General features: G+C 44.8%; 1 protein-coding gene across 2 annotated transcripts in view; it reads left to right on the top strand.

The window, feature by feature from the left end:
• The window catches only part of PLBD1 (phospholipase B domain containing 1), a 37,969-nt gene extending 24,598 nt beyond the window's left edge, over nt 1-13,371 (top strand). The window contains exons 7-11 of one of the 2 annotated variants that reach the window (XM_085048024.1): nt 5,259-5,459; nt 5,569-5,709; nt 9,641-9,826; nt 11,493-11,599; nt 13,120-13,371. In XM_085048024.1, the coding sequence (XP_084904150.1) occupies nt 5,259-5,459; nt 5,569-5,709; nt 9,641-9,826; nt 11,493-11,599; nt 13,120-13,287 (803 nt within the window). In that variant the 3' untranslated portion in view covers nt 13,288-13,371. The remainder of the gene's footprint in view (nt 1-5,258; nt 5,460-5,568; nt 5,710-9,640; nt 9,827-11,492; nt 11,600-13,119) is intronic. The other variant, XM_085048026.1, reaches the window with a different exon arrangement.
• The last annotated feature ends 1,544 nt before the right edge of the window (nt 13,372-14,915 follow it).

Genomic DNA, 14,915 nt, shown 5'->3' with positions numbered 1-14,915 from the left:
GGGGATCAGGATCAGTTACACAGAGGATTTATTATTTTATTTTTAGTGCATGGCTGTGGTGATGCCTTTCAGTTGTTCCTTTTGTGGATTCTTTGCATAAGAAAATACAAAGGTTCTGTTTTCATGAGACTGATAAGGCATGTGTGGCAGGATACCTGAAAATCAACTACTGCTGTGCTGAAATGATTTAGGTCTGTTCATTGGCGTGCAAAATTCCAGTGTGCTTCCCTGAGAGTGTTGAGGTCTGCAGAGATGGCTTATTTTAAAGCTCTCTATTGCCACATGGATTCTGACATAGTGATGCAGGCAGGTGTACTTCTACCAACAAAACTGAGTGAGAACTGTTGCAAAGCATAGTTCCCATGGCTACAGTGAAGTTTGAGAGGCCTGTGGTTTGCACAGTGTGCTCACTGGCTGCCTGATTACAGGGTGCTATCACAAGCACTAGACAGGCATGGTCCATTGACTGCAGCAAATTGCATTAGCTGTGGGTGTAGTTCACAGACTTGCAGTTTTCCATGGGATGAGTAAGCACTGGCCTAGTAATGCTCTAGGGACATCATGTAGGAAGGAGGGAGCTGCCAAATTCCTCTGCTCTATGTTATGATGAGAGATGATATTTTCAGAGCATTTGACTCTGCAGGTCCTGGCCATGGTTCAACTCAGCAATTGTAATGTCTCCCTGCATAAATGTTCCTGCTCTTATTCTCCGTCCTGACAGACACTAAGAACCAGTAAGAAAGGCCAACCTAGTAATTTCTCCTGAATAGTAATATGATCCTGTGAACATAGAAGTATTGACTTTTGGAGGAAACAGAGAGCATTAAAAGACAGATGTCTTTCCAGGCCTTCAGTGACACTTAACTGAGTAATTCAAAGATTCTTGTCATCCAGTAAGATTGGATATAAAGTAAAACTATGCTGCTGTCCAAAAGCTGTGTCAGAAAAAGTTAAGGGGTCATTTGCCTTCTGAAAAGGAATGTGCCAAATCCATGATTTCTCCTGGGATCACAGAGTAAACCTATCCATATTATTTCTTTATTTACTGAATTTCAAAAGACAGCCTACTAGATTGCAAAAATTGGTGTTTTCTGTGACTCAGTTTAGAGGTTCTGAGGCTATTGACTAACCATGATGTGTGTTAGGGTGTGCATTGTGGTACAGCTGGAGGGCCTTGCACTTCTTTGCTTGTGTTGTGACTAAGCTGGTAGGAGGACAGGCAGGAATTAGAGTCCATCCCAGCTGCCCCAGCAGTTATCAGTATTCTGCCACCATGTTTAAATGTCCATTGTTAACAGCATATTTCTCTTTGCTGCTTTCTTTCCTTCAGAGCAGCCATAGTGCTGCAGAGGCACAGTCAAGTGGGAATTAACAGGAGTTGTAAGCTCTGTTTTTGCAGAATGATTTCTTCACTTGCTGCTCATTCCTACTCTAACCCACCTTAATCCTCACTTGAACTCTGCTCTTCACAAGAAGGCTCTTGACAGTCTTTGTGCAGAGCTGCACGTAGGACAGTTCTGTGAACCTTTGGAAAGGAGGAATGTCTCTGAACTGAAAGCTTGAGCTTCATGTCTTCTTCAAGCTTTGGACATAAGTACCTCATGTGGCTGGTGAATCAATGCATAGCAGAGAGAACTTAAATTGTACAGAGACTTGCTGTTCCTCACAAATGTTGAGTGAAGCTGTGCTCATTTGAAGTAGTAAGAAAGGGATGATAGAGACAAGGTAGGTGCTATGTTTTGTGTGACATATTTAGTGGTGGATCGGAGAGAAACCTGCACGTCTCCTCCCTCTCTACCACTTTTCCCCCAGCTCCAGTCACTTCTTTACACTGCCCATTGAAACATTCAAAGAAATTAGCCAAACTAATGGATAAAATTTGCTATTTTCTTTGGATAGCAGGGAGGCTGCAGCTTCCAGGATTTCCATCCATTTGGATGGAGCTCTTTTCAACTCCATTTAAGAATGGGAGTGTGTAATTTTGACCAATCACTCTGATTTGGATAGTGAACTACTTTCTCTGTGCTGAGCCACAATCTTTTAAAGTATGTTAATTCGATTTTAGCAGTTTAAACAAAACAGTTGAAGAGTTGAAGAATTTTACTGCTACTTTTCCTCTTCTGGTCCACTGTTGGGATCTTTCTTGCTTCCACTAGGCTGTGACATAGGAGTAAGATGGCACAAGTTGTCTTGATGGATGGCTACACATCTGCTGCTAAGGCAGGAATAGAGAGTGGTAGTTTGCGTCTCCTGCTTCGAAGTAATCTGGTGTTAGTACAGCATTATCCTTCCCCGCAGCTTGAGGAAGAGCTGGGAGGAACAAACCATGGAAAAGGGTGGTAGTTCTTGTTCTCAGGGATCCAGCTTACTCATGAGGTATTGCCAGACCATTTCCTGCTTCCCTGCTTCCTGCAACATCAGTTTAAAACCTGGAGGGAAGCAAAGCAAAGTGTCTGGTGAAGTTTGGAGACGAGAGACCAGAGCCATAGTGTGGGATGTCCTGTTTCTTAGTGCCTAGGAGAGATGTGCAAGTGGCAGGAAAGCAGCTGTTGGGTGTTCAGTCTTGACAGGAGAAGCAGCTGCTGATTCTCTGCTAATCCAGAGAATACCTCTACTTTCCCATATTCAAGTGTGTTTATACACCAGAGCATTGGGCATCTCAGCCAGGAGCTACTCCCATCCTTGAGAGGTGGGCTAGACCTCATCACTTTGACTTCCAGCCTGTAATGCTGACCCTGTCTGCACTTGAATGAGCACTGTGACCTTTTAAAACACCAAAAAAAAGCTGATGCTGTCTGGTTCAGAAAGCAACAGTCTACCTCTTTAGGAACAATAGCTGCCAGGAACGTGCTGCCACCCACATGCTCTTTGATGTGCTGACTTTCTGGAGAACACTGGCTCACATTGCAAAAAATACTTTGCTTTGCTTGGCTGATTAATGTCATGATGAGTGAAACTCCAGACTCTGGAAACTTCAGTTTTCCAGTGGTGTTTGGAAACTGAATGTAAATGGCTCAGATCCAGAAGATGCAATGAGAAGTACTTTTGCTTGTTTCTATGTAGGAGTTGTCAGGTTCATTGGAGGGAGAGGTTAAAAAAAAAAAAAGAAAAAAAATTGACTGAGTGTTCCTGACAAAAATGGGAGGTGGGTTTACAGAGATGGTTTTACAGAAAAAAAATAGAAGTGTACAGTGAGTGTAACTTTCAATTACAACGGATTCTCATACACACTTAAAAAGAGAAGAATGGCACAAGAGGATATCAAATACCTGCTGATATCTCTAGACTTCTCTACCCAGGTTTTATTTTTGTGGATGTCTTTACTGTGGGTAAACCTGGTGCTTTGGTTTTAGCTTTCCTTTGTTTCAGAGTTGCCTGTGCCTTAAATCAAAACGGTATATGCCATCTTGGAATAATTAGGCTAGTGATGGTGTATCATGGAGGGCATGTTATGTTATAAAACACTGCAGGATAAAACTTGGTAAATACTAAGGCCCAGAAGGAAATCCCCTTCTTTTCAGCTTAGCTGAGCTTTGCAATTTATTCGAATTACAGAGTTCAACTTCCAGTTAATTCAGCATCATTCCTTGTGTTAGCACTTGTTTTGAGTCAAGTTTTTCTGATTTATCTCAGCTGTTGATTAAAATCGAAGAAAGAAACTATTTGGTTTGTTTTAAAGTAGGACACTTGTCACTGTCACCCACAGGAACTGATCCTCAATTCACATCAAAATTGTTTAACAATTTCATTTCTTGTCTCTGTTTGGGCAAGTGCTTGACTTGTTGTGCAGCAGTTTGTTGCTGGAGTATCCCATGCCTTTGTATAAAATACACTGGCAGAGCCAGGTTTAGGGTGTTCCTCTTGCCTTACTTACTTGAGAGAGGTCTCTGCTGCTCATGTACATAATGTACATAATTGACTCTCTCTCCATGCGTAAAACACCAGCTGCCAAGATTCTCTGTCTATTCTATAGTCATACGTTTTTAGAGAACAGGTGACTACAAAGTGTATTTTCCTGGATCTGTTCTAATTTGAGAATTTGCAACTTTAAAGAAATTTTGCTGAAATAGGGCCCTTAAACATTACTTTTGCTTGAAGGTGGTCTGCCTTTTGATAAAAGCGCAGGAACAGGAGGCAGAGCTGGGTTGTCTTTTTTGCTGTCATAGGTGGGTGACCTTTGTTTGCAGAGTGCACTAATAAAGCCTGCTGTAGAAGGCTTTCTCAGAGGAACTCAAGAATTACGGTGTTGCACAACATTGAGCATTTTGTACTCTTTGAAGACCTGATACTATTAAAAACTTCCTTACAGGAGTCTAGGCTCTCTATGACTTCGCCATCTGGAGCTCAGTTAACAACCTTTTTCCCCAGCCTGGCAGCCATGTATCTGCTGAGTAATCTAAAAGCCAAGTTATTTCTGCTGTACAAGTAGTCCCCATGCTATCCAAGGCATAGCTGACCTTTGCAGCTCTGTATGCCACCTCCTGGTGAAGGATTTGCAACTGGACCTAGTACTTCTGTTGGCATGTAACCTGGGAGGGAATCCTGCCCACAGATCCATCACTGTATTGACTTTGCAGAGCTCGTAGGCATAAAAAACCCCAGTGACAACATGTCAGAAAGAGGAGTAGGTAGAGCTTCTCCTCATACACAGGATGTGGGTTATGATTTAAGAGGTATCTGTTTCTTGGAGATGCTTTTAAGAATACTTTAGATGGTAAAAGGTTAAACTAGAAGGAAGACTCTTCTGCTTGATTTAATACAGAAGGGGTTTACTTCAAATTAGTTAAATTAACTTCTGTTGTCTTTACAGAGTAAAAATACGAAACTGGTTGATGAAAATGTCTTTGTGGAGTTTGTACTTTGCTTTGGTTTTCATTGTTGAGTTTCTAGATTTTTTTAGTTCATTTATTTGTTAGAAACAAACATTCTAGGCATTTAGTGTATGTAATCCTCAGCAGAAGACATAGGTTGATTTATGGAGAAGCTTCCAAGCTTGGCATACAAGCACAAAGCAAATGCATTAGACAAAGAATTGGGTGTCTCGAAAGTGTGACACAGTTTCTCATTGCAAACTGTGTTGACAGGTGGGCCTGAAGCTCTTGCAGAAGTTACCTCCTCATCTTTAATCTTTGTGCAGTTTGATTTCACACACACGTGCATTGACTCATTCATATCCTCATGGCTTCTCTATCTGTTTTGTTCTATGAGTATATCAAAGGTTCACAAAGATAACAAATTTTGTGTTATTGCTGTTTAAGGCTTTTTGGTGTCCCTGGATGACTTTTACATACTAGGCAGTGGCCTGGTAATGTTGCAGACTACCAACAGTGTTTTCAATGAAACCCTCATTAAGCAAGTGGTGCCTGAATCCTTGCTAGCTTGGCAGAGGGTCCGCATTGCCAACATGATGGCAAAGGATGGCAGAACTTGGGCAGAGACCTTCTCCAAGTGCAACTCTGGTAAGTACACCTTCATATGCATCTTAGGAAAACAGGTGATTCCCTCTACCTCTTGTACACGTTTCCTTCCCCTGGCAGGACGTGTAACACTCTCTGCTCTCATACCCAGGAACCTACAACAATCAGTACATGGTTCTAGACCTGAAGAAGGTCAAGCTGCAGAGGAGCCTTGATGATGGTGCATTGTACATTGTTGAGCAGATCCCAACCCTTGTGGAGTATTCTGATCAAACAAACGTTCTCCGGAAAGGTAAGAGATCCTATAGTAGTTACTGGCGTAGGACAACCATCTCTATGCGAACTGAGAATTGTGCTTTGTTCCAGGGGAGGGTTTGAACACTAGTTCTGAGTTTAAAGTAAGGAAGCTTTGTGTGAGCAACCCTCAGAAAGCTTTGTTTGAGCATCCCTCTGTATCTGGGTCAACTGCAATGCATTCATTTATCCAGTGTGCTGTGGCAGCAATGCAGTGAGCATCTGTGTCTCCTAGAAGCAGAGGAGGGAAAAATAGACTTTGCTTCCTTGCTTGTTTGCCTCCTTGCCTTTTTTCTGGCATTATTTTGTCCTGTCTTAGAGACTGATGAGGGAAAATGTGAGATCTGTTTGGAGCAGTATTAAATAACAGATGCTGTGGGCTACTTGAAATGGTTGTTGAGGGGGTCACCCTGCAAGAAGATGAGCTTTTGAATATGAAAGAAGTTCTATGTTAAATTCATCTCCTGAACTTTCCTGTATCTCTGTTTCCTGACAAATATTTGCTCTTTAAAAGGTTCTTTAAGTTCCTAGCAAGACTAGCAACAACTTGATGGAAAACAAACAAAAATCTTCGTGAAGCAAAACACTCACTGTCAGGTTAATTCACAAGTGTTTACTAAACACTTACATCAGCAACAAAAAGCCTGAGTTTTAAGTGTGTCTGGTGCTTTGTGCTCCCTCCTCTAACCACATGCTGAGGAGGTAAATTGATGAACTACTCATCATCAAAATGACGAGAAATTTACCTATGTTAGCAACTGGGACTGTTTCCCTTTGAAATTTTTCCTTGTGTCTAGCTTCTTCTGGAAAGTTCTGGCTTACTCTAGGCATTGCCACATTGTCAGTATGGTTTTATATTATATTTCTTATTGGTAATTTGGAAAAGTCCTCTGTCTCTGTCATGCATCTTTTGGCTCTTTTGGCTTCTTTTGCCTTGGGCTTCTCAATGCTGTGTTGTGCATGAGGTATGGACAAAGAAGCTGTTTGTTAGAGACCCTCTAGCTCGCATATGTGATAGATCGCAACCCCATCATGGCAGTGCTATAGCTGTGCAGATAGGCCAGGCTTGGCAGGTACCCCAAGTTCCTTTTTGGCAGTGATTTTGGAGCAGCTGGGTGGCATTCATTCCCTATGGGACTGAGCCCAGCTCCTGGGCTTGGGCACACAATGACCACTTCTTCCCTCTGAGATGTTGTGGCTGCTCTGTTCTCAAAGGTGGCAGCATGTAATAGAGGTTACACATTACTTTAGACCTACAGTATGTCTTTTCCCAGATACCTAAATGTACCTTGTGTGTATTGCATAACAGAGCAGTCAGTCTCTGGGAGTTTGAACATTCGGAGGACAGCCATTAGCACACAGGGTGGGCTAAACACTGCCAAAGTGCAGTCTTGGAGACCTCAGCTGCTGTAAGCCAGCACTGCTCCTGTAAGCAGCAGATCTGGACTCCTCCATGCCATGCAGGACACCAGACAAGTCCCTTGGAGGCCCCTGCCCTCTTCCCAGGTGCTTGGAGCAGCTCAGGTGAAGGAGGTTTACCTTTCTCAAGAGCAATGCTGTCCTAAAGTGTTTGTAGAATAGCTGACCCTGGCACACTCCATCATTGCCTTGTAGCTGGTGTCCAAAGATAATGCACTTTGAACACTCTAGTTTGGTCAGAGGGAGTTTGCCACCTGCATTGGCTTTTTAAGTTTCTTTGAAGCAAAAACCTAGAAACAACAGAGAATGAGAATTGAAATCTCAGGTGAACAAAGGCAGGTATTGCTGTAGTACTGTGGAAAAAGGAAGCATTTCCTTACACAGGTTTGAAAATGGAAAGATTTTTTTCTTTACGGCTTCTGTCATCTTGTTTTGTAGGCCAATGCAGATGAGTTCTCAAAACCAGGCATCTCTTACATTGCCCTTTCCAGGCAAAGATGTTCAGGTGCAAAGATGTTCAGGTGCTTTCTGCATGTTGACAGAGAAAACTCAGGAATCCTTTACAGGAGGTGAGGGAGGGACAACTCTATCTCCAGTGAAGGAATAGGTCACAGGAGTAGGTTGCAGTTCATGTTTCTTGATGATAAATGAGTAATACCTCAAAAGCAATACATCAGAGCAAAATGTGGGATCTCAGTGTCTTCCACCATATGTACAATATTCTCATTGCTCTGTCTCTCGATATTGCTGATGTCTTTTGCTCTGAATGGGCAGAGCAGGGAAGCATTTTGATTCAGGGAATTTTTGCTGCCTTCATGTCATCCCGCTCCCTGCCCTTTCAATCTTACATCCTCTCTCGGCTTGTTTTTTGTCCCTGTGCACCCTGCCAGGTTTCACTGGCTTACAGCAGCCCGTGGGTAAAGCCTTGCTTAGGTTGGCTGCTGTGCTCTCTGCATGTGATTTGCAGTCTTGCAGAGCCCAAGACACAGAAGAGCTCTTGCTGGAGGAGAACTTCAATAGCTTCCTCTGTTTTAGCAATTTTAACAAAAAGTTTTTCCAGGTGAGAGAGAGGGGTCATTTGTATGCACTGTGTTCATGTGAGCCAATAGCACCTTTTGAATCTCAGCTAAACCCCACTGGTTTGGAAGCTGCTGTATCCATATCCTCCAGCCTGCGTCGTTAGAGGCTGGCACGTTGCTCATTTCTGGAAGATGACTGTATTACAACACAGCCTGTACACAACCTATTTCCTTCAGGCAGGCTCTAGGTCACGTAAGCAAATGCCAGCAGACAGGGTATTCCTGTCTTCCCTATCCTAGGCAGGACCCAAATTGGTGAGAGGCCTCTGCCCAGGCAGTGTTCCAGTGCATATCTGTCCTTCAGGAAGTTTGATTTGTATTTGCATATATTGCTCCCAGTTGATTTTCTTGAGCATCTTACAGCCAGACTCTTCACATTGTGCTGGGTTAGTGTTAATACGTGGAGCACTGCATTTACCAGTGCCTAGACAGTAAATCTCTAAGCCAAATCCTGATGTGTGCACTTTGAGAATGAGCAACAGGGAATGTTAGTGCTTTGGAGAGAACTTGAAAGTGTGCTACTGTTGGGCCTCGTTCATGTTATATACTCACTGCCTAAAAAATAAGAAAAAAATTTATGTTAAGGTATCTATTCTTACTAATTCTGGGACTTCCTTCATCCAGATTGTGACCTGGAAGGTCTCCTGGCTCTTTACAAGAGCTTTCTACAGTGGTCTTGTTTCAGGCAGTTTTAAGTCACTTACTAAAACTCTTCTCTGGAATTCTGCCTGGCAACCTTTGTTCTTCAAGAGTTAACAAAACTGCAGAATTGCTTTTGGAAAAGTTAGAACAGGGCTCTGCTCTGCTGATCAATTACTTCTTAACTTTCAAAGACAGCTACTGGCAAATGTGCAGCAATCCCTCCATCTTTCTTTATCACTGTGTGCAACTCCCACTGCATAAAACGTGTGTGTGTGCTGGCTTGCCTCCTGTTCACCCTGAGTAGCTCTGTGCTCTGTGTGTGTTTGTGTGTGTCAGTCCATCCCTGACATATCAGCGTGGTGTCTTATTCTCCATTGGTGAGATGGGAAGGGGGCAAAACCAGAGTGACTTCAAGCCTCTCACTGAAGTTTGGTGGAGGTAAATGATCTTGCAGTCCTTTGAGGTCCAGCAGGGAAACCTCTGCAAGAGGGCTGTGGCCATGCTGCATGTTCATCTTGGGCTCCTGCAGGTCTGATCTCAGCTGTTTTGCAGGATGAGTCCTGAGCCTGGGGGTGGATTGCCTGGGTACATTCAGTCTCCAGGGGTGTTACACTGGGAGTCAACCCCTGTCATGCCAGTTACTGTTGCCTTACTGTGTTGAAACCAGTTTTCTGTGTTCCTGGACATGCTGCTAAGGCAGTGCAACATGGAAAATTGTTTATTTTCTGATATAAGCAAAAGCATTCAGCTTTCCTACGTGATTAACAGATTGGGGTTTGTCTCTGGCAGGTTACTGGCCTTCATACAATATCCCTTTCCATGAAAAGATTTACAATCTCAGTGGGTATGCATCATACGTTGTCAAGTACGGCATGGATTTCTCCTATGAGCTTGCTCCAAGAGCAAAAATCTTCCGTCGAGACCAGGGCAAGGTGACCAACTTGGAAAGCATGAAGTACATCATGAGATACAACAGTAAGACACATATTTGTGTACTGTGGAGCTGATCTTAATAAGCAGTGTTACTTTTATTTCTTGGATTATGGTGGGAAGCTGCAGCCTCACATGCAGATCAGTTATATTGCCCTAAATGCAGAATACACACAAAGCAAAAAGATAACACAAGTTTATTTTCAAGGTAGGAAACTGAGTTAAAATTGCTCTATCAAGAGCAAGGGCCATGGGCTTGCTGTATGACTTTTCCAGAAAGCTTCTGACTCCAAGAGAGAGTACTCCAAGAGACCCTGTGGACTCCCATCACCTACAGTTGCTTACAGCCTAAGCAACTGTTAGATGAGATCAGACCAGAGAATTCAGTGTAAAACTTAATGTCTTTTTCCATGTTCAGACAGATGGTCTTTTGCAGGTAGGGTTAATTTTCTTAGTGGCTAATACAGTACTGTGTTTTTCATTTAGTATGAGAATAATGTTGATAGCTTAAGCATTACTTAGCACACTAATGTTTTAGTTGTTGTTAAGTCAAGGACTTTCTAGTTTCCCATGCTCTGCCAGCAAGCAGATGCACAAGAAGCTGGCAGAGCATGGCAAGGATATGTGACCTCAAGTGGCCAAAGGGATATTCCATGCCATTGAACCTCATGCTTATGGTGTAAACTGGGGGAATTGGCTGGAAGGGGCTGATCACTGCTCAGGGATGGGCATGGCATTGGTCAGCAGGTGGTGAGCAATTGTATTGTGAATCACTTGTTTCTCTTGGGGTTTATTTCTCTCTCCCTCCTTCCCTCTCCCTTTTAGTTTTTATTATTTTTTATTATTAACTTTATTTCAATTATTAAATTGTTATCTCAACCCATGAGTTTAACTTTTTCCAATTCTCCTCCCCATCTCATGAGGGGTGGGGTTTGGAGGGAAGTGGATGAGCAGTTGTGCGGTACTTAGTTGCCAGCAGGGGTTGAACCAGAACAGTAGCTAGTGTTCTGTTGTGTTTTCCTGACAGGGCTCTCCTTAACTGGATTAAACCCAGCTTAATTAACTTCTGGCTAAGCCTGTCTCAAACTAGTGATAGCTTTAGATGCTATATTTTTATTCCCAATTATAGGGAGCTTGCTGATTACTGGGCTCAAGGTTTGGGTGGCCTCTCCCAGGGTGGGTATTGTTCCTGTCTGAGCTGTGAGTAGCAGAGTGCTTGTAGACACTGAAACTTGTCTACCTTCCCCTCCTGTCTTGCAGTTAGTGCAGTGGGTGCTCTAAGTTTTTGCTCCTTGACGCTTATTTTAGTCCAGAACAGGAAAACAATTGCTCCATTCATTGCTCCATTCCCCCCCTCCCCTCCACCTGCCACTTCGCTTTCTCTTCTGCTTTTCTCTCCTGTTTCTACAAGCTTTCATCATGTGGAATTTCATCAGGTGGAACTGCAATTGTTTGTGGTTAGAGGTTGGCAGTGGTGCCCCTGGGATGCAGAAATAGCTGTATGTCCTTGGATTAGGAACTTGTCTACTTAATATTCTGTCTTGAGCACTGACTTGTAGCTGGTACCCAGGGAGAAGCACAAGAGCAATGTGACAGGGTGCAGTTGCCCAGCTACTAGTGGCTCCAATACCTGGCATTAGCTTTTTGTGAGGGGATTAACTTCTTTTCTTCCTTCCTTCCTTCCCTCCCTTCCCACCACATTTCACCCCAGACTATCAGCGTGATCCTTATGCTGAACACAATCCTTGCAACACCATTTGCTGCCGGGAAGACCTGAATCCTTCTTTACCAGTGCCTGCAGGCTGCTATGACTCCAAGGTAAATTACCTCCATTTCAACATCTGCTGAATGTTTGCTGCAGCTTGTTCGTGCTCCTGTCAGACCTGTAGCGTGTTTCCCTGCACTAGGGCAAGCATGGCCAGGCATGTCTGTTCCCTGTTTTCATGCTGTTCTAGTGCTTGGGCACATCTTCAGATGGGAATTCTCTGCAGTCTCATTTCCTGTCCCTGACACCAGTCCTGGCACAGTGGCAGAGGATACAGGGGGAGGTGTGTGAAACAACTGTCCATGGGAGCTTGTGGTGTTCAGGAGTTAAACCCCAAAGCCTTACAGCAGAAAATGAGTCTTCAGCTCACTCAGGGAAGGTGACTGTTGTACAGCCTCAGCCTCCTGTTCATGGGGACTGTGTGGTTGCCTCCCAGAGCCCACAGGAATGTGGTTACAGTCTAGCTTTACGTTTACAACAGCCTGGCTCTCTAGTGAGCTACCCTGCTCTGGGGCTCCACCTCTCTGCAAAACTGCTTTCTGAAAAGTTTGGTGAAGATCACTTTGCATTTTAGCACAATGTGGGAAAATCCTTACACCCACTGTCCTAGAGAAAGCATGATTTATTTTGGGGAGGTTATATGGTATTTTCACTGTGAGGGACAATGCCCAAGTAAGCAGCTGTCTAGCCCTGGTGTGCTGGCAAGCTGTACAATGTTTTATCCTGTGGGGTCCAGCCTGCTGCATTTCTGGATTACAAGTTTGGTTGCTAAGATGGGCCTGGGGAAGCTATTTTGGTATCTCCATTGCTGTGTCCAGCCAGCTTGCACAAACTTGGGTGAGCTGCCTGTTACAGTGGACAATGGGAGGCTTCCAGAGCTGGGTAATACAAGAGGAATGCAGAAAATGGCTGCATAGAGGGGTCTGGTCACTGCATGCAGTGGTGCCTTAGTCACCCCAGTTAGGCAAGGGGAATGGGCTGGGCTGGGGGGGGAAAGGGGCCTAAGAAGGGCATTGAAAGAAATAAGCCAGAGCAGAGGCCAAACCTGTTCAGTTAGAATCCCTAAAGGCAATTTTAGTGTCTGAGTTCGGGAAGATGGAGCAGGCTGGGGACCTCTTTGGAGACAATGAAGGAACAGGGCAGAGTCTGGGTAGCAGTATTAACTCTGTGCTGCATTTCCCCATTCCTGAATTACCCTGAATGCCCCAAGGGATGGCCCAAGTGCCTAATGCACCAGAGCTTAGGCCAGCCCCCCTCATCTGCCTGCTGCAGCCCCATAAACCTAGGGAGGATTGTCCTGAGGGCAGATGCACTGGCTCTTTCAGCCTGGCTAGTGCAAGGGCTAGAGGGCAAGTGTGGGCTTGTGCTTTGCTGCTGCCCTTCAGCACTGGCTGCTGTGTGGCTGGAGATGCTTCTGCACAGGGGAGGAATTGCTGCCTGTATGCATTTCCCTCTGCTTGCTTCTCTCACCTTATTGTAATCAAATCTCCTGGAGCTGTTCCTGCCGTCTGGGCTGGGCATGTGTCAAACCCCACGCTGCCCTTTTGCCCCGGGTTCCTGTCCTTCGTTGCAGGTGTCGGATTTCCGCCTGGCTGCAGCGTTCACAGCCTCTGCCATCAATGGTCCTCCAGTGCAGGGCGGGCTGCCTGTCTTCACCTGGAGGAGGTTCAACCGCACACGGCACCAGGGCCTGCCAGAGTCATACAACTTTGATTTTGTCACCATGAGGCCGATTCTGTAAAACCAGCATCAGTATCCACAAGTGGATTTTTTTAAAATGGAAATTTTATTTCTTGTGTGTAATAAATCGACCTGGATGTCTACATCCCTGTGCCTTACCTGCCTTCCCATGTCCTGCCTGCTAGGCTCTTTGTACTGATATTGGCTGCTTCACTGCAGCCCAATGCATGTTCTTTTCTTCTGAGCAGCTGGTTGGGTGGCCCTTCCTCTGACTAGGATTGATGAGAAGCAGGTGGCGCAGCTTTCTGGTGAGCTGAGCCATCATCACAGCTGTTCCTAGAGCAGGAGTGAGGAGCAGTGCCACCAGGGAGTGTGATCCAGTACCAACATGGGACCTGTCTCCAGGGCTGGGCCAAGCCAGCTGGTGGCTGCTTTGGGCCATGATGGCCTTACCTCAGTGCTGGCTTGATGTCTGCATTTTGTCTGAGTAGTGTGCTGCAAGTTGCTTCCCATCCAGGAATGTTACTAGCAGAGCAAGTCAAGGGTGTGTTTTCCATGGCAGATCAGTCTGTTGTGTTCAGGATGTGACTTTCAGTGGTGTTGGCAAGACTTCCTTTGTGTGGCCAGAGCAGCTGGCAATGTCAGGCTGCAAGGACAGAAAATGTGATGCAATGGATCCTTACAAGGGATGGAATGGATCAGCCCTCTTGGAATGGATCAGCCCATGCAGTTGCTCAGTGACATGTTTGCCTGTTCCCTCAGCTGTGGCAGGGGAATGTGACAGTGAGATGGTTGTGAGGGCCAGGGCTGTGCACATTACTCTTAGTTACATGTGTTTACACCAAGGAGTTGAGTCACTGAGCTGTTTTGTGCTGGATGTTATATGTGTAATTAAGTAAAACAAAATAAACAGCTCTTTCCTCTTGTCCTTGATGGTCCAAGCTAAACAGTGCACAGCACTGCCCTATGTTATGAAGGTGAAGAATGATGGGCAGTGTGAGGTTTTAATGAAGCCTCTGGAGTTTAGCTTGTGTGATGGGAAAGGGAGTGAGCTACTGCAATGTGGGTGAGGTTCCACCCTAAATATCTGGCTGTCACAGTAAGGCTGATTTTTGCCAAGGGAAGAGGGAGACCAGAAGTTACAGCAAAGCTGCTGTTGAGGATGAAAAATCCATGAAGGGACTGATTTGTTTGCTGAGGTAGAAGGGGGTAGGTTTGAGATGCTGTGGAGCAGAGACCTCCTCCATGTGGTGGTGGAGCCACTGCCACAGATTGGATTGAATTGACCTGGATTCAACAGGCTGCAACAGGCATTAAGGAGGACACTTAAAAGAAGGAATGGAGTTGGGTCACAAAGAGCAGTGCAGGAATCTGAGCTCCAGCAAGCAGAGGACCAAGTGTCAGCTTCTTGTTTGAAACTGGAAGCACAGAGGGGCTGGAAGATGGCTTGACTTCACTGTCACTCATAGACAACACAGCAACTTTACAGGATGTATTTACTGCTTTTTCACACAGTTTTATATGAAAATACAAATGGAGAAGTACTCTTTAAAAGCTGGTTCCCAGGAACCAGGAAATTGCCAATGGATTCTGTGGTGAACAGTGTTCTTGACCCAGGGCACAGCTAGATGCTTCCACCTGCAGGGAGTGGAGCTGTGTGGCACATGTGATGTGCCCATGACATGCCTA

The sequence above is a fragment of the Lichenostomus cassidix genome, chromosome 1Aa, assembly GCF_008360975.1.
Source record: "Lichenostomus cassidix isolate B80296 chromosome 1Aa, HeHo_3.0, whole genome shotgun sequence".
Taxonomy (NCBI): Eukaryota; Metazoa; Chordata; class Aves; order Passeriformes; family Meliphagidae; genus Lichenostomus; species Lichenostomus cassidix.
The sequence above is the reverse complement of the archived record's forward strand: the minus strand, read 5'-3'. Positions and strand labels throughout refer to the sequence as shown.